The sequence below is a fragment of the Paroedura picta genome, chromosome 1 (genome assembly GCF_049243985.1).
Source record: "Paroedura picta isolate Pp20150507F chromosome 1, Ppicta_v3.0, whole genome shotgun sequence".
NCBI classification, from domain to species: domain Eukaryota; kingdom Metazoa; phylum Chordata; class Lepidosauria; order Squamata; family Gekkonidae; genus Paroedura; species Paroedura picta.
In genome coordinates, this window is record NC_135369.1 from 151,481,119 (window position 1) to 151,506,052 (window position 24,934).

The window sequence follows — 24,934 nt, forward strand, 5'->3', positions numbered from 1 at the left end:
TAGAGTTAGAAGGGACCTCATGGGTCATCTAGTCCAACCCCCTGCACTATGCAGGACACTCACATCCCTATCGCTCATCTACGATAGGGATGTCATCTACTTGCCACCCCTTTGCCTTCACAGAATCAGCCTCTCTGTCAGATGGCTGTCTAGCCTCTGTTTAAAAACTTCCAAAAATGGAGAACCCACCACCTCCCGAGGAAGCCTGTTCCACTGAGAAACCGCTCTAACTGTCAGGAACTTCTTCTGGATGTTTAGATGGAATTTCTTTTGAATTAATTTCATCCCATTCATTCTGGTCTGTGCCTCTGGGGCAAGAAAGAACAATTTTGCTCCATCCTCCATATGGCACCCTTTTACATACTTGAAGATGGTTATCAGATCCCCTCTCAGTCATCTCCTCTCTAGGCTAAACAGACCAAGCTCCCCCAACCTGTCTTCATATGTCTTGGTCTCCAAACCCCTCATCATCTTTGTTGCCCTCCTCTGCACACGTTCCAGTTTGTCAACATCCCTCTTCAACTGGGGTGCCCAAAACTGAACACAGTACTCCAAGTGAGGCCGAACCAGAGCAGGGTAAAGTGGTACCATCACCTCCCGTGATCTGGACACGATGCTCTGTTTGATGCAGCCCAAAATCCCATTTGCCTTTTTAGCCACTGAGTCACACTGCTGACTCATGTCAGCATAAAACAGTCAATATTATAATTCCTCTGTATAGTTCCTGAAACTATTTTACTATTTCAAACATTAAGCACTTGGGGAGTGTGTCTAGATGTTTTTTGTTGAGCGAGTGTTTCAGAAGGCTTCTGTTCTGTTTCAGCACCTTAACAAGAAACATTCGGCACAGAAGAGGAGAAAAAGTAGTGATAAACGTACCAAGTAAGTGTGCAGATGGGTTGCTTTCAAAAAGTGGGGAAAATACATTGAGTTGCAGCGTGTTAATGTCTCTTTAACTTTTCATGTTTAGTATTTAAGGACAAGAATACTCGGTCACCATTCACAGAAACATTCCCTAATGACGACGGTGAAGCAGCAAGAGCAGCCAAGCCTGACCACGTATATATGGATGCCATGGGCTTTGGAATGGGCAATTGCTGCCTTCAGGTACATTCACTGAAATAGACATTCCCGCAAACTTTTTTGGGTAGTGGTTTTGTGTATCATTTAAACTTTGGTCTCAGCAACCATATATCTTTGTAACATCCTATGATAGACTTTTTAAAATTCTTTCCTGATTCCCCCCCCCTTATTTTAAAATTGATAAACTATGGCAATATTATACTGAAAACATGTGTACCCACTTTAATGTAAAAATAAGTGTAAAGAATCTTGCTATGTCAAAGATTTCAGATATTCTTAAACAGAGAATCAATTTACTCTAGATCCTAAAATCATGGAAAGATGCGTTAAAATTTAGATTATTCCTTTGTTCTCTCATCCCATAAAGCTTAATACCTTTATGTTTTGTATATTTAATGTGTGCAATGCTGGCTTGTTTTCCTTTGGTTTCATTTTCACGCTAAAGCTGGCCCTCATCCTTTCATTTCCAGAGTGGCTCAGTTCAGATACCCCACACCGAATCTTAGTTAAGGAATCCTGGTTTGGCATGATGTCAGAATTGACAGACCATAGTTACAACTATTCCTCCACCTCTGAAGATCTTTGCACGTTAGGGAAAAAGTGTGCTGAGCACACAAATAGTTCTAAACCATGATTTTCCCTGTATACTTGGAAGCTCAAATAATGGTTAGTGCAAACCACGATTAGGGTGATGTATGAATTATGTGAGTTTAAGGGAATACTTCGGAGCATTGGGATGGGGAAAGAGGATGCAATGTCCACATTTCTTCACTTGGAGGATACTCTGTTAAGTGACAAGATAGGGCTGGGATTTGGGAAGGAGATGACGTGCAGCGAGGGAGGTGTGAATAAGCCAGAAGGCTGTGCTTTTTTAGCCATCTTTGCATCCTGGTGACTTGTACCACTGAGTTTGATCTGAGCACTGAATTGGTCGGGAGCTAAGTCTGGGGAGGAAGCGGAATGTTTTAATTCCCCTTAGGGAATTAATGTGCCTCTTGCATCATACCTTTCCAGCTGAATGATAAGCAAGTTTGCGCTAATTATTTTTGGGGAGATGAGCTTTGGTTTGGTAATAGTGCCAATGAACTTCATTTCTGCAAAGTCAGTGCATGGGACAGCCTTTAATGCTAATTTTGGCACCTTTTATGGTTTTAATGTTCTTTTACAGGTAACATTCCAGGCTTGCAGCATTTCTGAAGCAAGATACCTTTATGATCAGCTAGCTACCATCTGCCCCATTGTGGTGAGTAATATGGTTTTATCCCACTATCTGTATACTATTAGCAACACGTGGCTCCCATCTGTGGAGTGCTAAATCTACAGATTTGGGCCACCTGGATGAGCTCCCCAAGTTTGCAGGAAAATCTGAAGTATTTAATTTTCCCCCAAAGTAAAAGAACAAATATTGAAAAACGAGTAAGCGTTGTCTGTGCACGTGCAGACAAGACACTTGACTTCTGCAGCTGCTGGGAATTGCACTGGAGGCCAGCAGCAGCTGCTGCAGTGGCTACAGATAGGTGCTCCAGGCCTGGCTGCAGAAGCAACGCATGCTGGATGCTGCTTGGGGCCTGGCCAAAGCAGTGTCACTAATCAGGAGGCTCTTGGGGCTCTGAGCAGCTCTCAGACACCCCTGTGGCCCTGAGGTGGGTGGCTGGGCCTGGACATGCAAGCTCAGCAATGGCAGAGAAGGTGAGATTTCTCTGGTGAATTTCACAGCCACCCCTGAACCTTTTTTCTACAAACACACATGGGTATACTGAAGAGCTCCAGCATAAAAGATTCAATAACGAAGTACTGTGTTGGGAAGTAACATATAAAGTCCAGGTTACCTTGTCCTAGAACAATCATAGCAGATGTAAATGTTGGCTTACCAAAAATTTAAGCAAATATTTGGTGTTACGAATATAGAAGTGAACTTCTCTTTTATAAAAATACTAGAAAAGTGAAAGCATTTCCTTCCTGACATTAATTTGCCTTAAAATAGTATTTGTAAAATATTGCTTGGTTGACTTGCATAGAATGGAAGCATGGTAGCTGGGATTAATCATGACATTGTTTTTGGCAATATTTTTTCTTTGCTTCTGCTTCATAAAGAGTGGGAGAGCACATGTCAGTTTAGGCATAAATAGGTGGCGTAGAGAGAATTCAAGGTGGTCTGTAATGCAGGTGGGTGTTGTAGCAACAAAGAGCCTCTACTCATGAGTACTAATACATTGTCAAATCCGTACTGTGAGACCCTTGTGAGCTCTGATTTTGACACCATTTGAGAGAAATACTTGGCATGTGGTGTATGGGGTTACAGAGGGAGCTGATTCTGTGGGGCCACAGCTTTAAAGGGCCTTTGTCCAAATTGCCATCAGTCTTGCCCTCACCTAAATAGCCTAGGCCAGTGGTCTTTTCCTACTGCTAACTTCTTCCTACAGCCATCTCACCAGGTACAGACACTGGCCTTCTGCTTTGCTTTCTCTGTCCCTCTTTCCTAGATACTCACATTTGTTTGCATGCCTCCCTCCCTCTTCCATCTTTCTCCAGTCTATTGTCTAACACTAATCTCTATTTTCGGGCTGGGGACTGGGGGGAGGGAGGCGCAGGCACAGGCGCCAGCAAACCAGCAGGCGCTCCTCCCCCCCTCCCCGCGGCGCATCGCTTGCTGCGCCAGGAGTGATCGGCCGCCTTCCAGCGCAGCGAGCAAACTCAATGAGGTTGCCACAAGTCGGCTGTGACAATTGGGTGGGCAGGGGGAGAAGATGATGACGATGGCCATCTGAAGAGCTGTGCCTGAAGGGTCTGGAAAAACCTTTGCAGCTGTTCATAGAAACAGAAAATAAGTTAAGTGTTATCACATCTTGAGCTGCTGTTATTCAGCTGAAAACCACCACTGGCTGCTCTTGTCTTTGCATGCCGTTTCCTGCCTCATACTGAATTACTTTGCATTGGAATACAGGGTTAAAAAGCAACTTAACTTGATTCTTGAAGTAAGCATGGTGGCTGTATTAGACCCCTATTTTTCCTAGTACCACTCAGCAAACCAGAGTACTTAGATTAACTAGTCCTTCGGTACAATTTCCAGCCAATGCTCTGCCAACTTCAAGAACAAAGATTGATGTAGGCAGCCTGCAGCACCTGTGACCAAGTGGCACACCAAGCCATTTTGCCTGACACTCCATTCCAGGTCCTCCATCCAGGGCACTGGCAGCGCTGTTGGGGCCAGCGGTGCAGGGGAAGGCAGTGGACATGGTGCATGCTTGTCCTCACCTCCCAGGCGTGTTCAGCTGCCTGCTGAGTCCAAGTCAAATTTCTGAGGTACTGCCTGCACTTGGCTTCCACTGAGCATATCTAAACAAATAAAACCCTTGACGAATCTCCCCTTCCAACGTCTTCACAGGTAAATAAATGTTGAATTTTTCAGCACTTGGACCAAAATGTTTGCCTTAAAAATATTAAAACAGCTGTGAGCTTCAGTGGATTTCTGAGCTACTGAGATAGAAAATCTCTGCACCGTTTCTAGAAAACTGAGAGGACTTTATTTTCATATTAGCTTGAAGGGCTCGAGAAAGCATCTCCTGTTGCCCTTACATGAGCCTCATGGACACCACTTGAGGGAGGGCATATCACAGGACCTGAGTTTGAAGAAAAGCTTTTTTTTTTTAAATACCCCACTTTTTACTAACTAAAGGAGTCTCAAAGCAGTTTACATTTGCCGATCCGTTGACTCCGCAAAACAGGCTCCGTGTGAGGTAGGAGAGGTCTGAGAGAACTGGGACTGGCCCAAGGTCACCCAGCTGGCTGCATGTGGAGGAGCAGGGAATCAAACTCTGTTCTCCAGATTAGAGTCTGCCGCTCTTAACCACTACTCTAAACTGGCTCTTTTGTGAGAGTTTTGAGAGATGGTAATCCTAGTAAGGAATAGTTGGGCGGTGGTGACCCCGTACAGACTTCATTGCTGTCTTTTTTTCCCCCTTCACTCAGCTTTGAATTTATATCATGGTGTAGTGAAAACCTACCATCTTATTTCCCGCATTGGTTTGTTTCAGATGGCTCTAAGTGCTGCTGCTCCATTCTACAGAGGCTACGTGACTGAGATCGACTGCCGCTGGGGAGTAATATCTGCATCAGTAGATGATAGGACACGAGAGGAGAGGGGATTGGAGGTATTTCTACACTGACTCCTCACGTCAGAATAAATCTGCATGGTCCATCCTTAGTTATGAAGTTTACACACTAGGAATTTGTTTAGTATGCAGAACTTCTCAGTGATTTGTCAAAATCAATATTGAAACAGATACTTTGCCTGTCTTCTTTTTAACATAGCAGTTGGGATAATTTGCTCATTCACGATGTTAGCCTAGTAACTTCTTTTTTGAGTATTGTATACCAAAGAAGCCCAGTATAAAGTTGAGAAATAATAACTTGGTTTGCCTAACTTGGCTTTCAGCTTTGAAAGACTTTGCAGAGCTTGGCAAGGAATTTGAAAGCATTAAGAGGAATGGAGGATAGGAAAGCGATGAAGATTAGGGTTAAATGACTTGTGAAATCAGAGTGGCGCATAGAAGATGATTCTGTGATCCAGTGTCTCAATTCTGGGTGTCAAAAGCTATTGGCAGAATGTCCAGTTAATTTTTGAACTGCTGAAAATGCTGTCTGTAGGTTTTCAAAAAAACAAGTTAGGCCTATATAAATAGGTTGTCTGTTGGAATTTTATGTCCAATATTTGATTTGACTCTTTTTCACAGCAAATCTAATATGTCTTCTGTGGAAGTCTGTAACAAAATTCTAAATGTGTTGTTGTGTCTTAAAGGCAACACTGACTCTTCTTAAACAAAATATCTATCCTGCCTGTGTAACACATGGCATTGCACAGAAAATAGAAACTTGCACATCCTTAATCCTAGGAGTCAATCTCTGTGCCCTGTGGGTCACTTATGCTTAAAGAGCAGTTCTGTATAAATCTTGAATTTGTGGATTTTTGAGAAAGTTATCTTTCTTGTGGAGGCTTTTCTATATAAAACCAAATATAGAACAATATACGTGTTTTATTAACCTTATGTTGTTGTTGTTATGTGCGAAGTCGTGTCCGACCCATCGCGACCCCATGGACAATGATCCTCCAGGCCTTCCTGTCCTCTACCATTCCCCGGAGTCCATTTAAGTTTGCACCTACTGCTTCAGTGACTCCATCCATCCACCTCATTCTCTGTCGTCCCCTTCTTCTTTTGCCCTCAATCACTCCCAGCATTAGGCTCTTCTCCAGGGAGTCCTTCCTTCTCATGAGGTGGCCAAAATATTTGAGTTTCATCTTCAGGATCTGGCCTTCTAAAGAGCAGTCAGGGCTGATCTCCTCTAGGACTGACTGGTTTGTTCGCCTTGCAGTCCAAGGGACTCGCAAGAGTCTTCTCCAGCACCAGAGTTCAAAAGCCTCAATTCTTTGACGCTCGGCCTTCCTTATGGTCCAACGTTCGCAGCCATACATTGCAACTGGGAAGACCATAGCCTTGACTAAACGCACTTTTGTTGGCAGGGTGATGTCTCTGCTTTTTAGGATGCTGTCTAGATTTGCCATAGCTTTCCTCCCCAGGAGCAAGCGTCTTTTAATTTCTTTGCTGCAGTCCCCATCTGCAGTGATCTTGGAGCCCAGGAAAATAAAATCTGTCACTATCTCCATTTCTTCCCCTTCTATTTGCCAGGAATTGAGAGGGCCGGATGCCATGATCTTTGTTTTCTTGATGTTGAGTTTCAAGCCAACTTTGGCACTCTCCTCCTTCACCCGCATCAACAGGCTCTTTAGTTCCTCTTCACTTTCTGCCATTAGAGTTGTATCATCTGCATATCTGAGGTTGTTGATATTTCTCCCTGCAATCTTGATCCCAATTTGTGACTCCTCTAATCCCGCATTTCTCATGATGTGCTCTGCATACAAGTTAAATAGGCAAGGCGACAGTATACAGCCTTGCCGAACTCCTTTCTCAATTTTGAACCAGTCAGTGATTCCATGTTCAGTTCTCACTGTTGCTTCTTGACCTGCATATAAATTTCTCAAGAGACAAATAAGATGCTCTGGTATTCCCATCTCTTTAAGAACTTGCCACAATTTGTTGTGCTCCACACAATCAAAGGCTTTAGCATAGTCAATGAAGCAGAAGTAGACGTTCTTCTGGTACTCCCTAGCTTTCTCCATGATCCAGCGTATGTTGGCAATTTGATCTCTAGTTCCTCTGCCTCTTCGAAATCCTGCCTGTACTTCTGGAAGTTCTCGGTCCACATATTGCTGGAGCCTAGCTTGTAGGATTTTGAGCATAACTTTGCTAGCATGAGAAATTAGTGCGATGGTGCGGTAGTTTGAACATTCTTTGGCATTGCCCTTCTTTGGGATTGGAATGTAAACTGACCTTTTCCAATCCTGTGGCCATTGCTGAGTTTTCCAAATTTGCTGGCATATTGAGTGTAGCACTTTTACTGCATCGTCCTTTAAGATTTTGAATAGTTCAACTGGAATGCTGTCACCACCACTAGCTTTATTGTTGCTCAGACTTCCTAAGGCCCATTTGACTTCACATTCCAGGATGTCTGGCTCCAGGTCAGTAACTACCCCATTGTGGTCATCAGGGATGTTAAGCTCGCTCTTGTATAGTTCTTCTGTATAATTTTGCCACCTTTGTTTGATCTCTTCTGCTTCTGTGAGGTCCCTACCATTTTGGTCCCTTATCATACCCATCTTTGCATGAAACGTTCTCTTCATATCTCCAATTTTCTTGAAAAGATCTCTGGTCCTCCCCATTCTATTGTTTTCTTCTATTTGTTTGCACTGTTCATTTAAGAAGGCATTCTTATCTCTTCTAGCTTTTCTCTGGAATTCTGCATTCAATTGGGTGTATCTTTCTCTTTCTCCCTTGCCTTTCACTTCCCTTCTCTCCTTAGCTATTTGTAAAGCTTCCTCAGACAGCCATTTTGATTTCTTGCATTTCTTTTTCTTTGGGATGGTTTTAGTTGCTACCTCTTGTACAATGTTGCGAACCTCCGTCCATAGTTCTTCAGGCACTCTGTCTATCAGATCTAATTCCTTAAATCTATTTGTCACCTCCACTGTGTATTCGTCAGGGATATGATTTAGTTCATACCTGAGTGGCCTAGTGCTTTTCCCTACTTTCTTCAATTTAAGCCTAAATTTTGCAACAAGAAGCTCATGATCTGAACCACAATCAGCTCCTGGTCTTGTTTTTATTGACTGGATAGAACTTTTCCATCTTTGGCTGCAGAGCACATAGTCAATCTGATTTCTGTGTTGACCGTCTGGTGATGTCCATGTGTAGAGTCGTCTCTTGGGTTGCTGGAAAAGAGTGTTTGCTATGACCATTGTATTCTCTTGACAAAATTCTACCAGCCTGTGCCCTGCTTCATTTTGTACTCCAAGGCCAAACTTGCTTGTTATCCCGGTTATCTTTTGGCTTCCTACTTTAGCATTCCAATCCCCCATGATGATAAGCACATCATTTTTGGGCGTTGCTTCTAGAAGGTGTTGTAGGGCTTCATAGAACTGATCAACTTCATCCTCTTCAGCAGCAGTGGTTGGGGCGTAGACCTGGATCACTGTGATGTTGAATGGTTTGCCTTGGATTCGAACTGAGATCATTCTGTCATTTTGGGGATTGTATCCCAAGACTGCTTTTCCTACTCTCTTATTGATTATGAAGGCTACTCCATTTCTTCTGCGAGATTCTTGTCCACAGTAGTATACCTGATGGTCATCTGAATTAAATTCACCCATTCCTGTCCATTTTAGTTCACTGATTCCTAAAATGTCGATGTTCAGTCTTCTCATTTCTTGTTTAACCACGTCCAGCTTGCCTTGATTCATGGATCTGACGTTCCAGGTTCCTATGGAATAAAAATCTTTACAGCATCGGACTGTCTTTTCGCCACCAGTTACTTCCACAACTGAGCGTCCTTTCGGCTTTGGCCCAGCCGCTTCATTCATTCTGGCGCTACTCGTACTAGCCGTCTGCTCATCCCCAGTAGCATATTGGACACCTTCCGACCTGAGGGGCTCATCTTCCAGCGTCATATCGTTATGCCTATTGGAACTGTCCATAGAGTTTTCATGGCAAAGATACTGGAGTGGTTTGCCATTGCCTTCTCCAGTGGATCACCTTTTGTCAGAGCTCTCAGCTATGACCTGTCCGTCTTGGGTGGCCCTGCACGGCATAGCTCATAGCTTCACTGAACTACGCAAGCCCCCTTGCCACAACAAGGCAGCGATCCTTGAAGGGGGATTAACCTTATATGCTGTGTGAAATCATTAAGATTTATTTACATTTATGTTCTTTATGTAATTTTTCTAGTTCGTTTTTGGGTAATACTTGGAATATGAGCAGATTACAGATTACATATGTAGAATGTCCTTCAGAGTTCACATTTCCAGCTTTTAATTGAAAAGATGCATAACTGTTCATGATGAGTAGTTCTTGTTGTCCGCAAACTTTTGTAAGCACTGTTTTCCTTCTTAAATTGCACAGCCACTGAAGAATAACCGTTACAGAATCAATAAATCCAGATACGATTCCATAGACAGTTACCTCTCCGAGTGCGGTGAAAAGTACAATGACATTGATCTGATAATAGATAAAGAAATCTATGATCACTTAGTCAGCGAAGGTAAGTGTTTGAATACATGTGATAGTAATGCTGGGTGGGTGTCATATTCTTCCCTAAAATAATTTTTCCTTTTAACATAGAAACACAGAGCTGGAAGGTCCTCAAGGTCATCTAGTTCAGCCCCCCCCCCTCCACAATGCAGGAAATTCACAATGACCTCCCCCCCCCCTCATTCCCTGGATAATATGGCCTGGAGGAAAGTTCCTTCCTGACCCTGAAGTGGTAATTAGCACTATTCTGGATAAGAAGGGGCCACAGGAACTGAGACTGGTTTATGCCTTCCTGCTTTCCCTCTCATGATCTGCCTGGCTTCACAGAATCAGCATTACTGTCAGATGGCCCTCTAGCCTCTGCTTATAATCTCCAAAGTAGGAGAGCCTACCACCTCCTGAGGAAGCCTGTTTCACTGAGGAAAAGCTCTGTCAGGAAGTTCTCCCTAATGTTTAGCCAAAAACGCATTTGATTAAATTTCCTTTATGACAGGCCTTTAAGTACTTGAAGTCAGCTGTCTCATCATAGTCATCTCCAGCTTCAACATACCCAGCTCCTTCAACCTTTCCTCCTAGGACTTGGTCTCCAGACCATCACTCACCATCTTAGTTGTCCTCCTCTGGACACATTCTGGCTTGTCAACATTCTACATAAACTACATTCCCCAAAGCTGGACACAATGCTCCAAGTGAAGTCAGAACAAATTAACATCACTCGTGTGACGTGGATACTGTACTTCTCTTGAGGCAGCCCAATATAACATCTGCCTTTTTAGTTATCGTATTGCACTGTTGACTCATGTCTAGGGTATGGTCTGCTAAGATTCCTGGATCCTTCTCAAAATTACTGCTGCCAAGATAAGTCCCCCCCCCCTTGCATCTTACAATTATGCATTTAATTTTCTTCTATCTAGATTCAGAGGTTAACTTCTGTTGAAAGTCATTATATTATAGCCCAGTTTTTGAACCTGCAAGGATCATCTGTATCTTGATTCTGTCTTCTATTGTATGACACTTCCAATTTAGTGTCATCTGCAAATTTAATGAGCATCCCCTCTGTTCCTTCGTCCAAGTCATATATGAAGATGTTGAACAACACAAGATCCAGGACAGAGCTGTTAGGCCCAGTACTTGTCCCTCTTCTCCATGAGGATCTATTTGGGTATGGTCTGTTTGCGTATGAAAGACCTCTACCTGAGACCCTTTTCCAGTCTGAATAGACAGTGCTAACCTCAATAGAACAAGGTGTACTGTCAGTTCAAAATACTTAATAAAATAATACTTAGATATTTTTTAAAGATTCTCTGGTGGAGGACAGCAACACCAGTTAGTGTATAAAGGAGAGATTTTTCCTTTATATTCTAAAATGTTCAATTTCAGTTTTTTGTTTTTTTTGTGTGGCAGGTATTTCACTTCTCCAGACATGTTTGGTGTGGTGATTGCACGCAAATATATATTGCTACTGTGGCTGCTTGTTTATCATGGTATTTGGTATGCTTGTTCTTTCTTTTAATATTGGCTTATATTCCACCCCTGTTGGTTTTATAGGCATAGACCATCTTTTGGCACAGCATATTGCTCACTTATTTATTCGAGATCCATTGACTTTATTTGAAGAGAAAATTCATCTGGATGATGCAAATGAATCTGATCATTTTGAGGTTGTATCCTAATCCAGTTTGCTTACTTTAATTTGTTTGTGTGTATATGTTCAATGTGTTATGGATAACTTGAAGGTAGTACAATAGAAGAGAAGCCAACCATTCAGGTTATTTTAAAATATCCCAAGTAATTATTTACGGTAGCAAGTGATGCAGCATTGACATTTCTGGTAAAGCTGCGCTTCTGCTAGAAATGATGATGGTGCTTGCCTACCTGTTAAAGGGAGGGTAAATTTCTGGCTTTAATATCATACAGCTATTAGCATAAGTGCACCTAAAACAAGGCATGTGGATGATAATTCAAAGTACAGCTGGTATTCCTAGTAGAAGGGTTTGCATGTTAATGATGTGGGATTTTGTAAGTTATATATGCATTCCTGTTATAGAATTTTTTGGCAGACTTCTAGCAATGTCAGATTTACTGAGGAAATTGTATCTTTAAAACACAAAATACATTAAAATTTTTGTTCCTGAAATGCCTTTAACAAAGCCTGCGCTCTCTTTTCTCCCCGCTTCCCTTAAACTGAAAATACAGATGAAAGTGCCTCCTGTTTTCAAAAGACATATTCAACTAGAATAGCAATATATATAAAGGCTTATTCTTTTTACTGCTTTGTATTTTTAATATTTGTCTCCCAGTTTGTGACTGGGATATTTTTCATGAAAGATGTGAATAATATCAAATTATGAATGATTGTCAGCCTGAAGCCCCTACATATATGCAGGGGTTTCAGTGCTAATTTATTTGTTTGTTTATAAAACCCCAATACATAAAATCCCAATGCCTAAAAACCCCAATAAAAACTCATAATAACCACTAGCAAATAATCTATGCAAAATAAACAATCCAAGTGCGGCGGTAGAAAAAGGGGGGAGGATCCCCTTCCTACCAACACTAACCTCGGGATGGATGGGGGCTGATGACCTCAGTCTGCCTAGTGGCCCCCGCAAGATTTTGAAATGAAAGCACTTGTTCTGATAGCTTATTGCTTTTTATTTTGCATTTCAAATATAAGCCACAGTTTTAAAAGATTAGTTTCTTCAAGTTATTGGGAGCCATTTACTTGTTGATCTGACCAGCAGGTAGGAAATATAATCAATATATCATTCTTTTCTCTTGCAGAATATTCAGTCAACAAACTGGCAGACTATGAGATTTAAACCACCACCTCCAAACTCTGATATTGGGTGGAGAGTTGAGTTCAGACCAATGGAGGTGAGCATGTTCATCAGAATATCCATTTCAAAATCTCTGGGTTGAAAAATTTGCAGTAGGCCTTAAAACTCAAGTATTCATGATTTCCACTCCTGCCTATCATTTGTTGCCTAAACTGTCTTGGGTTTTAATAATAGTACGTAGTTGAGCTCTGACCCAGGCAGTGATGGTTTGGCCACAAATTGGGATGCAGTTGTTCCACCATCTGTCAAATCCATGTCCTGTTCTGTGCGTTGGCTAAAAGCATGTTGGGGACATCTTGAAATTATAGTGAGCAAAGCACTCTCTTTATTGTGACCTCACTTCATCCTTGATATATTGCTTAATCTCAAACAATATTTTTTTTAAGCTGTAGGATCCAGATAAGTGATTCCCTGAGTGCAAGTATATCTGTCCACAGAGCACAACTTTCTTGCCTTTCAGCGGATGATTCAGGCTGTTGTGGAAGGGGAGACACTGGACAACTTTTGGCATCCAAGTTAATATTTCTGTTTACTCGTGCATGCCGTGCATATTTCAGTGTCCGGTAAATTACTTAAACCTGGACCAAGTTTTCAAAATTGCTGAACATTATCAGTGTCCCAAACATAGCTCAATCCGTTGATACTTTTAATGGCATGTAAAATATGTAAAACAATATAAATTGTAAAATGGGTACAAAATCACAGCACCAATCAGTATTAAAAGTGTGTAAACAGTTTTAAAGAAGCAGTTTGAAATCCACCTTAATAATAGTCTCTCAAAAGGTGGTGACCACCTGTGTAATACAAGGATCATTATCATGTAGAAGAAGCTGGCACAGGTTTCCTTGATTTGTATTAATCCCATTCTGCAGGATGGTTGAAAGAAATTTCTGGCAGGGCACTTTGTGAAAAGGGCGTTCTAAAATGATATGCAGTATTGCATCAGACAAACCCACACCACAAGGACAAAGCCTCTCGTGCAAATGGATAAGGTGGCACCTGCCTAATAAAACCTTAGTAGGGAAGGGGTTGTTGCACACTAGCCTTAAAGACCCTACAGGGAGAGGGAGTCGGTAAAATTTTTCTTGTATTGCAGTAACTGTCAGCAGTAGACTTCTAATTAGTTTGAAAGAAGAATCCCGATAGATGGGTAATCTCCTAATCTGTAAGAATCGTAACAGGATAAGGTCTTATTTACATGATATCTAGAAATATTTGCAGCCCCTAAATCAGTTCTTTTGGACATAAACTTATGCAAGTTTTGGCATCTTAACGGTAAGATGCTTCTGCAAAAATCAGTTGGCTACTCTGGAACATTGTAGTAGGATTACTTCCACGGAGGCTTTAGGGCTGGATGGCATTTCTCCTAGCCATGGCATTCTGCTTTCTACAGATTGATATTTAGAGGTACTCTTATGAAGAGGACTTGCTTCAAAGCCCGTTCCTAAGAACGGGCCTTGAAAGGGTCCCCTCCCCTGGTCCCCGGCCAGGCAGCTTAAGGAGGCCTTGGGCTGCAGATCAAGTGGGACGGGTGGGGGCTGGCCAGCTCGTTAGCAGGCCCGGGACAGAGCTCCCTAGCGGGCAGTCAGCAGGCTGGGAGTCCCTCATTAGCAGGCCCTGCTTAGTGGGCCAAGAGGCCCTCGTTAGCAGGTCCTTCACCATGACCCTTTGCCCAGGGTCCTCTCTCCTTACCTGCTGCTGGCTCCAGGCATTGAGGCATGTCTGAGAGCAAAGGGGCTAGAGTCCAGGGACAGAGGGTGGGAGCTGGAGGGGCGCCAATCAGGGCAAAGCTGGCTGCACCCTAGTTGGCTCTATTCCAACTTGGACAGCTGGACAGCCCCCACCCCCCCAGGCTGTTTCATAAATATATAGAGGAACCACGGATAAGGATGTGAGCCTGAACAAATCTTACTTAATATCAGGGGTTTCTATAAAATATAGCTTCTTGTTTAATTCAGTAATAATTATATCCATCACCATTTTTTTAGACTGTCTGAATCCTATGTATGTCATAAACTTGTCCTTGGTCTTTTGTTGTGTTTATAAGCAAGTGGTGTGCATGGAAAGCGTGTTCTTCTTCTTTGTGTCACCGCCCCAAATTAGAAATCCAGCCTCCTATGCTTCCAGTGACTTGGGGCACACTAGTTAAGGCTGCCTCTGAACCTGTGTGAAGGGCAGAGTTTCCCAAATACTTCATTCCTCTGTTTCCGCATTTTTGAGTATGAGTGCCTAAGGCAAAGAGGACTTGAACCACAGTCTGCTCGCTTAAAGGCTCGCTTACAGATTAAGTTAGAGCACAAGACAGACAATAATCTTTCATGCCTATTGATTAAAGATCTAGTGAAAGAACAGAAAAAAATAACACTAAGCTAAAGACTGTATACTTCTCACCCCACCCCCAGGTGACTGGAACAAAAGCACATCTTGATCCCCACCAGTTGCATACAGGGGAATCAATTCAACATTTGAACAAAGACTCATGGATGGTACCAAATGTTTTAACCCTTCCTGCCTTCTCTGGTAGGAAACCTCTTAACTAGTTCAGATTTAGGGAATGTACTCCCCATATGGGAAGGTGAACCCCAAACTAATTACAATGCACATACCACAAATCTCAATACCCAGATCATGTTTTACAAGAACTATCCATCCTGTCCTTCCTGGTGAGTTATCTCTCTGTGGAAACTCATCTCTGCTCTCTAACCTTTTGAGAACACAGGCAGCTGTCAGAATGCCAGAAACTCCCTGGAGCAATTCAAAGAAAGAACCTTGCATCTCCAGGGCATGACAATATCTACTGTGATTTTACAGAAGGAGCAGAACATCAACACATGGTTTCCTTCAGTTACCATGTGAGGTAGACCCCATGCCTCTGAAACTAGGATTATGCTCATAGACATCTGCCTCAACACATACTGATTTTATTGCCTTCTCTCTGTAGCCTGGGAGGGCATTGGGTGGGAAAGTTAGGAGTAAGCCCAGAATGCCTGTGTTCATACATCGTACAATTGTAATTAAGAATTGTTAAGAAGCCAACTTTGGTTCCTGGGTTGGCAGACCTGAACTAGCCCTCCTCAGTGGAGTGACTGACCTTCAGACAATCACACTGACTGTAGTTGATTTAACTCTGGTTTGGTGTTGCTTCTGAACTGAACTTCTGATTTTGTCAATACTTTCTCCCATAAAGAGGAAGAGAGCGAACCTTAAATTTGCTTTTAATCTCTCATCTCTCCTAGGCAGTAAATCATCTGTGTTAGGTCCTCTGATCTTTTTGTTAAGACTTTGAAATTGCTATACAACTCCATTATGTGGGATTACCACACTGATAGCTTAGACTTGTCTTCTCCCCCTCCCCAATTCTTAGGTTCAGTTAACAGACTTTGAAAATTCTGCCTACGTTGTATTTGTGGTGCTGCTGACCAGAGTAATTCTTTCATACAAACTGGACTTCCTGATTCCTTTGTCCAAGGTAAGAGTAACTTTTTTTCCTGACCTTCATCTGATAACTGGTAATGCTTAAAAGTTGGTAATAAGGTTGTATATGGCCTCTGTGTGGAACTCCTTCCCATAATTTTCCCTGTGTGGCACCATAATTGCCCTGTCCCATTTGCGGCAGTCGGGTGACACAGAAAGTGACAGGAAATGTACCATGTGATGACATCACAGAGAAATGTCCCTTTAAATGCAAGGAGAGTCAAGGAGAGCTTGCCGTAAGGGGATGCCATTTTGGACAGAAGTCTTTTGCCAGGTGTAATGCGTAACTTGTCTTTAGAGAAGACCTTCAGACACACATTGCATGCAGCATGCCAGATGCATCCTTTTGAAAGATGTCATATCATGGCATGTTCATGCTGCATTTAAGATCAAATTACCTTATGTGCAATATTTCTGAAAGCTGCACATAAAAACAGTGTGGGAAACTCTATTAGCTATATTCAGTAATCACATTCAAGGTGTAAATTGTTGTTAGAAGATGTGACCTTGCAATAAGGTTATTTTGCTTTCCTGTCCTGAGATTTTTTTCTTTTTCTTTTTCTTGGATGTAGAAATGTAAAAATGACAAATATAAAAAAAATATTCTTTGCATATTAGCAATGTTGCTAGTTCGTCCGTTATCAGGACTCTTGTGATATTTTTCCTTAAAGCTCCATCTCCTGGGGATCTGTCATAGGTGAGCATTTGAATTTTTTCTCTAAAAGAAAAAATGCTTTGTTTTTATATTTAAGACCTGTCTTGCTTGGTTACACCCTAAAGAGTTGATGGCCAATACTATATTGTTATAGTGTATCGGCTGCAATAAACTGAGGTGGTGTAGTAGCACAGAATATTCACCTGTTCAGAAAACTAAACTGTTTGCTGTCTAGTTTCTCTGAGAGAAGGGAAAGTGGGATATATTGAAGATCATCTGGGAATAAGTGTCCAGAGGAAAAGTCCATGTAGGTAGAGAATAAGGGTGAGGCAAAGGAGGGAGGAGACAGGCAACTGAAGCAAGAAGGGGACTCTGAAGTAACAACAGTGTAAAATTAAGAGGCCTATATGCTGTGGCAGCTACACTAGGAAGATGGCTGTGGCCTGAAAAGTTGGAACCTGAAGTTGCATGGTGGAGACTTGCAACTGAAGTGTAGAGGAGCCAAGGAGAAAGTTGGACTGAATTAGAACGTGACGTTGCACCTTTAGACAGGCATGGCTGAAGACAGTGGTTTGAGGTGTTGTGTGTCTGGCCCTGACCAGGATACTGAGGCTAGTCCACTCTCTTCAGATTGGGAAGCAAAGCAAGTTTCTATAAGTAAATTGTGACAGGGAGAGGGCCTTTCACAGCAGAATCTTGCTTATTTTTGTTTTTGTTACTTAGCAGTGAAAACCAAAAATTTGAAATGGAAGAAAAGCTGAATTTCACATATCTAAAGCAGCCTTTCTCACCTTTTTTTACCATTGAGAAACCCTGAAATATTCTTCAGGCTTCAAGAAACCCCAGAAGTTGTATGATCCTGCAGAATATGGTTGGGAAGAATAGCTGTGTACATGCCTACCCAGAGCCTCTCCTCAGAGCCCTTCCAGGCCCATCACTGGCCATTTTGAGAGGGGGAGGCGGGTCAACATGACCATATATAATCATATCATATCATCCAATAAATGCTTAACAAATGTGAAACATATAAAAAATTAACTCCCACCCATTCAGGAAACATTTCCAGGGCTGTCAAACCCCAGGGTTTTATGAAAGCCTGGTTTAAAGTAAATAACCAGTTTTGTTGGCCACGTTTGTAGTAGAGCCTCTCTACAGAGGTATTTCTCTTGTTTTGTTCTGTTTTACATAATTGTGAGGTAGGCATTCTTTTAAATAGAACTTAAGTGGGGGAAAAAAACCTTTTAAAAAAGAGATTCTTGGCTTTTTTGAGTGTCGTCCCCCCCCCCCCAATTTGGGATTACTTTACTATTTTGAGTTAGCAGTTTGCTTCCTTGTTTTTACTATAACAACATGATGCTGCTGTGTGAGATTTTGTAGCTCCTTGATGCTGTCCTCAGGCTTTAAGGTGTTTGGAGGAAGCTCTACTTCACATACTGTTGTCCAAAATAAATAACATGGCACATTGCAATGAAGAATAAACCTACTTTCATGGCATATACTCTTAAGAGGAACTTCCTGCTTAGCGATCATTGTAGTTAGTTTACTGGGATGGTGTAATTTTTGTTTGTGGGAAGACTTTTGCATAAACAGGTATATTAATGTGTTTTATTAAATTTTTGCTGTTAAAACAGTTGCTTGTTGTATCTTGCCATTTGGCTTCGTAATGGTTTTAATCTTTTAACTAGGCACCATGCCAGTTCTCTAGTGGGTTGATTAGTGCAGTTACAATGAACCAGTGAAGTAGGTGTGTATGAAAAACCCACTTTCATTGATGATTTCCTGGCCTCACATCTCAGCACGCTGTAACAGAGGAACTGTGGGAACTTGTCCTCGCAATTGTCTTCATCTCTTTAGGGCAGATGACGTTATACATCAGGCAGAACATTTTAGTCTTTAAAAACAAGCCGTAAGCCATCAGTACTGACGTAGTATCACTGGATTTATTAAAAATCATGGACCAGGCCAAGAATACAGGCCCCTTTTTCAAAAGTTTGGCAAAGCACTGCTTCAAAATCCCTGAAAGACTGCGAATGTTAGTTGCTGAATGCCAGATTCCTTTAATGTTGACAAGCATGTGCTCAGTACTCCATATATTTAGGGAGCCTAGGTCCTCTACCTTCATTTTTAGTTGAGATATGAGAACAACTGTGTATGACCTTATGAACCTTTCCTTTTTTAAATACACACTCCCCCCAGCCCTCCCCAGTACATGCGCATATTTCATAGTTTGTGGATTTGTAATGTTACAGTACTCTGTATTAGTGTTTATTATTTTTATGTAGCGACAAGGAAACCGAGGGGTGGGGAGTCAAAATTTGGAGTAATTTCATCTAACATTTTTTCCTGCCCAATGCTTGTTTTCAGCTGAAAATCCAAATGGACAAATAAAGTGGTACAACTTTTATCTTTTCCAAATGTCTGGTCTCTTGGTCTTAATTATAATGATTTGTCTAGGTACCTTATTCTCCAGTCTTCTTCCAATGCAGTATTTAAGAACATAATGCATGGTTTCATATTGATTGTAATTTATAAGCTGCCTCAGGCAGGATTCTAAAGAGGCAGCATGACCCTTTCCAATGTAAATGAATGTACTTTAACAAAATCAAAAGGCAAGCTGTTTTTGTCAGTAACATGCTTCTGTTACTGATGTACTTCAAATTCCAAATTCAGTGGTTTTCAAATCTTCCTGGCATCCTTCTCAATTAAGTTCATGTGTCTTACAGGGAATGTTGTAGACTCCTGCTTGGACCTTACTGTTACTAAACATGTAGGAAACCTTATTTGTTATCAGGGTTAACATCCCGCCCCTTTAATATAAAAAGGACCCTTTGGGCACTTTACAAGAAGACAGTAAATCACAATATTACATTAAAAATAAAGCCATTTCCAACAACGAGACCATTGGTTCTCCCTTTATCAGCATATTTAAAAACAAAAAGCGATTTAAAATCAATATTTTAAAGTGTGTAGTAGGCAAACTTGCCCATTAAAAAGTCTGTCTTCTGCATGCATATAAGGATGGACCAGGAAAATGGGGGGAAACCAACGCTGTAACATGGCTGCAGACAATGTACCCTTGCAGCTGCATGTTACTGAGTACCTTTGGTTTTAAGGTAGCCTGCAATAAACTTCCAGGGTTTCCCCGAACAATGTGAAAACCACTGATCTGCCTGATAGAACAGCCAGTTGGGTGTTACCTTTCCCACATGAGAAAAGAATTCCAGTTTAGTGGTGAGCAGTAGTCTCTCTTTAAAAATAAAAACTATTTTCTCTAAGCAGGATGTGTTAGGTTCCCATCCCTTTACTTGTAGTAAGAGATTTTGGAAGAGTTTTGTGTGACCTCATCCATAAATGCACAACTGCGATAAGGAGCCGGTGTGAGTGACCATCTGTTTTTCGTAAGAGCAATTGTTGCTGCCTCACCATGCAGACAGTCTAGTTCCCCCTGATTTGAAGGGTCACGTGTCTAAATATGCAATTACATGCAGGAATTCAGCAGCATAAGCAAGCCCCTAAAACATGATTTCAAATACCCACAGGCCATCCCTGGAGTCCCATTTAACCTTTTCCCCTTCCCCCCCTCTCTTAGGTGGATGAAAACATGAAAGAAGCTCAGAAACGGGATGCTGTCCGACAGGGCATGTTTTATTTCAGGAAAGATATTAGTAAAGGTATGCTTGCTGCTTGATAGTCGGTTGATTTCATGGACACCAACTCGTGGAAAAAGAGCCTAATTACTTTGTCTGATCTCCCCCCCCCCCAACCGCCATCTTTTTTGTCCCTTTGCAAAGGTGGCAATGCTGTAGTCGATGGATGTGGCCCAGCGCAGAATGGTACAGAAACAGATGCAGAAGAGTATACCTTAATGAGCATTGATACAATAATCAATGGCAAGGTGAGAATGGCTTCTCATTCTGGCAAAGCAGTAATTAACGTATAACAATCACACACAATTAGGTGGGTGGGTGCATGCACAAACCTTATTACTGACCCCTTGTGTCCTGGTACAGTCATCCCGAATACTTCCACTGAGGTCCCCCCCCCCACTCATTGAAGCAGCAGAGGACAGCATTCAGGCATCTTATTTTTGGCTTTCCTGTTGCTGATGTCATGTGGCTGGAGGCTACCTAGCGTTAAAGCAGAAAACCAATATTTTCTTTCCCTCTTGATATATTCCCTTAGCTAAAGAAATGAATGTTACTCCTCAATCCACCTCACCGAGCACTGATGGTTTTTAGTTATTAAAATGAAAAACATTTCAAGAATGATTGTGTTGTAAAGCACAGTATAAACTTACTTTATCCTTTTGGCACCATTTTTTTTAAGAGGATTAAGAGAGGATTTTAAACCAATATACTTAAGAAGTTAAAGCAGGTTTTCTCAACCAGGATTTCAAAAACCCTGGGTTGCTTGACGGCCCTGGAAGGTTTTGCTGAATGGCTGGGAGTTAATTTTGTATATATTTGTTAAACATTTATCGGGTGATATGACCATATATGGTGATGTTGACCCCCCCCCCATGGACAATGATAGGCCTGGAGCAGGTGGGAAAGGAAGGGGAAGGGCCCCAGGTGGGCATGTACACAGCTATGCTTCCCAAACATATTCTGCACAATCATGCCACTTCTGGGGTTTCTCAAAGCCTGAAGAATATTTCAGGGCTTTCTCAGTGGAAGAAAAGGTGAGAAAGGCTTTATTAAATCAAGACTTGTGAAATTTTAAATTTAAAAGAGGGGAGTGGTGTAATGATTAACCTAAAGCAAAGAGTTCAACCATTGTTTTTTCTTAAAACAGGAGGGTGTGTTTCCTGGCTTAATTCCTATTTTAAACTCTTACCTTGAAAACATGGAAGTGGATGTGGATACAAGATGCAGCATTCTAAATTATTTAAAACTGATAAAGAAAAGGGCATCAGGTATGAAAATGTCTAGATGTTGCTTCGGATAACAGATGGTTGAGCAAGGGGCGGGGTGGTCTAGTGGATAGAGTGCTGAATTAGGATGTGGGGGACACCCCATGGTTGAATTGCCACTCTGCCATGGGAACTTGCAGGGTGACCTCTGGGCTGGTCCCACGCTCTTTGCCTAACCTTCACAACGTTGCTGAGTGGACAAAGCAGAGGAGAGGTGTCTTTGGGGAGGAAAGCCAGGTATAAATGAAATAAATAACATTTCTAAAAGCATCTAACAGTGGCCCAGTGAGGACTTTTCTTCCATGCCTCAGGCTTTGAATAAAAAGAAAATGGAAAGGACTGTATATAAGACAACATGTGAGATGAAGGAGATTGAGATCCACCAGGCGAAATTTGCTAAAGATCCCCAGCCACAGAGGTTAAAATGGCCTCAGCCTGGTGGGACGCTCTACCTGGTAGGATCAGGGCCCTGTAGGACCTGGGCCCGTTCCACAGGGCTTGTAAACCTGTTGTTCTAGCAGGTTGCTGAGGCCTTAAATAATACCAAAATCTGACTTCCCTGCCCAAAACTTCAGTTGTATCTCTCCCGGCTCCCCCCCCCCCCAATCTAACAAGCTTATATAGCTTCTCTCACCAGATAAAGAGGTACAATTTTAGAATGAATTCAATTTTTAAACTGAATATAAACTATATTTTAGGATTTTAATATTAGCTACTGTTTATTTTACTGATATTGTATTCTATTGTGATACTTGTGTTGTTGTTACCTGCCCTGAGCCCTTGAGAAAGGGCAAGATATAAACAAATCTTTATGTTAAATTTTCCCATGAATTTCTACTATGACCTTTTCCTCCTCCCTAGGAGAACTGATGACAGCTGCCCGCTGGATGAGAGAGTTCGTTGCGAACCACCCCGATTACAAGCAAGATAGTGTGATCACGGAGGAAATGAATTACAGCCTGATTTGGCGATGCAATCAGATTGCACAAGAGCAAGTGGAGTGCCCCGAGTTGCTCGGCGCCTGTGTTAACAAAGTAAAATATGCAGGGACTAAAAGCAGTGCCTTTTGATGGAAGGCTCTCGCCCAGGGTGGGGAGGCAAAAAACATTCTCTGCTGAAGCACTAGTGACCGTACTGTGAAATACTTGCAATTTCTTAGTGTGAAGACCAGTAATGGTTCTTCTGCATTACACGATGGGCCAATCTCCCTGAATAGTCTTTTAAAGCTTCCTAAAATAGGCATATTCTTATATTTAAGGTTTATACTGTGTACATGTAAATAGTAAAATATTTTTTTGATTTAACATCAGCATATTTTAATAACATTATACTGAAAGTCATTGTGAACCAGCCTGTAACTTTTTTATATGCTAATTCTGGGGTGGGCCAGGCACACAACTTTGTAAAGGTACTGTAATGGCACTTGTGTATTTTCAGCATTCCAGACTTTGAATGGCTACTCTGACTTTTGTTATCTGGAATGCATTAAAGAATTTACTGCATATTGGGGGGGGGGGAGGGGGATCAGTCCCTGATTCACGTTTCCCTCCCCTGCTATGAGGATCTGATGAATTTACAGTCTTCGTATTTTCCCTGTCCAAAGTCTCATAGGAATCAGATTTGTAGTCAAGCAGCCTGCTACATAAACTTGGATTTAAGTAGATTTTCATTTCTGCCATTGATGGGATAGAATTATCTGGAATTCAAAACAACTTCTAATTTGCTATGTTGGAAGGTAGCCAGCATATTCCTGCACTGCTTGTTTGTACCCTTGCTCTAGATCTGTCACATTCATTTTACCTGATTCAATACATGTACTTCGTTTTTGATAGCTGGAGCCTTTAGAATGTTTCTCCCTTGGCTGCAGGGAAATGCAGTGGCCTTTTAAGGGCAAATAATTCTTAATGTCACCACATCCTTTTGTAGTCAAAACAGATAATGTGCTTACCTTCCTGAAGCGATCATGAATCCAATGGGCTTGCTCAGTCTTTTTTCCTTGGGTCCCCCTCTCCCCCCCCCAATGTAAAAGTCCATCTCACATATTTATCTTGCTTGAAGATTCTTCCCTGATTATGGGAGAATAAGACAGGTACGGATAAGACAATATGTATCCACGGAGTTTGCACCAAGGTGGCATAGAAGCCAGAATGATATATTTTCTTCCCACACAAAAATTGGGAGCCTCTATTCAGCTGAATTCCTGACTGGGCCCAAGTCGAGTGCTCCACAAAACTAAAGAGACAAAACAAACTGCAGGAGAATAAGAGCACCAATAGCAGAAAAGGAGGGTGATAAATTAGAACCGAGATCATTTTTGTATTTTTTTTCTTGTGACACAACAAAATGTTCCCCCTTGTTTCCTAGAAGCTACACCTTCTCTAGTATATGAGTATTTCTAGAGGAATCATGGAATTCACAAATCCTTCTCTGAATCAGGAGCCTGGAGTTTAAAAACTGTATAGAATCTAAAACTAAGATAATTTCTGAGATTGTAAATATAACCTGAGGTTTAAAAGGCTTTTTGATATTACCTGCCAATAAGAGTGGCTTACTATATTATAGAGTATGAAATCTGTAATAACAAGCATATATTAATATCTTAAGGTGTAATGATTTCTTACCAAAAATGTTGAAAAGTGCAGTAAAACTGCATAATGATATGACTTGTAGAGTTAATAGAATGTGCAGTGTTTGTAGGTGTGCTTTAGGGAAGCGCTTGTTCCAGGTTGTAAATGGAGTGGCAAAGGATCACTAATCTGTGGAATGAATAAATAAAATTTGAACTTCCTCATCTTGAGTGTAACATCAATTCAGATTAAGCCTGAAGGTATAACAGTCTGCTCTGAGGCTAGACCAAAGAGCTCAAAAGTCACACAGAGTTTGAGTCCAGTGGCACTTTTAAGTTTAATTCTGAAAATAAGCTTTAGTGTGCATGCACACTTCCTCAGATACATGTGCACAAAAGTTTACAACCAGAATTAAACTTTGTTGGTATTAAAGGTGCCACGGGACTTAAGCTTTGTTTCAATGCATCAGATTGACATAACTACCTACCCCAAACACTCAATCATGAGCACTGGAAGAAGAGTTGGTTTTTATACCGTTTTCTACAACGCAGATCGGCTTACATTCCCCGTCTCTTCCTCTCCCTACAAAGAACACCCTGTGAGGTAGGTAGGGTTGAGAGTTCTGACAGGACTGCTCTGTGAGAACAGATCTATTAGGACTGTAACTGGCCCAAGGTTACCCAGCTGGCTGCATGTGTAAGAGTGGGGAAATCAAACTTAGTTCTCCAGTTTAGAGGCTACTGTTCTTAACCACTATACCACAC

The 24,934-nt window shown here is 41.7% G+C and overlaps 1 protein-coding gene across 1 annotated transcript in view; it reads left to right on the forward strand.

The window, feature by feature from the left end:
* Nucleotides 1–24,394, forward strand: part of GCLC (glutamate-cysteine ligase catalytic subunit) — a 39,733-nt gene extending 15,339 nt beyond the window's left edge. The window contains exons 5-16 of the mRNA XM_077308868.1: nt 824–882; nt 971–1,107; nt 2,252–2,326; nt 5,118–5,234; nt 9,594–9,732; nt 11,271–11,383; nt 12,507–12,599; nt 15,927–16,031; nt 20,281–20,362; nt 20,483–20,586; nt 21,486–21,606; nt 22,465–24,394. Of these exons, the coding sequence (XP_077164983.1) occupies nt 824–882; nt 971–1,107; nt 2,252–2,326; nt 5,118–5,234; nt 9,594–9,732; nt 11,271–11,383; nt 12,507–12,599; nt 15,927–16,031; nt 20,281–20,362; nt 20,483–20,586; nt 21,486–21,606; nt 22,465–22,673 (1,354 nt within the window). The 3' untranslated portion in view covers nt 22,674–24,394. The remainder of the gene's footprint in view (nt 1–823; nt 883–970; nt 1,108–2,251; nt 2,327–5,117; nt 5,235–9,593; nt 9,733–11,270; nt 11,384–12,506; nt 12,600–15,926; nt 16,032–20,280; nt 20,363–20,482; nt 20,587–21,485; nt 21,607–22,464) is intronic.
* The last annotated feature ends 540 nt before the right edge of the window (nt 24,395–24,934 follow it).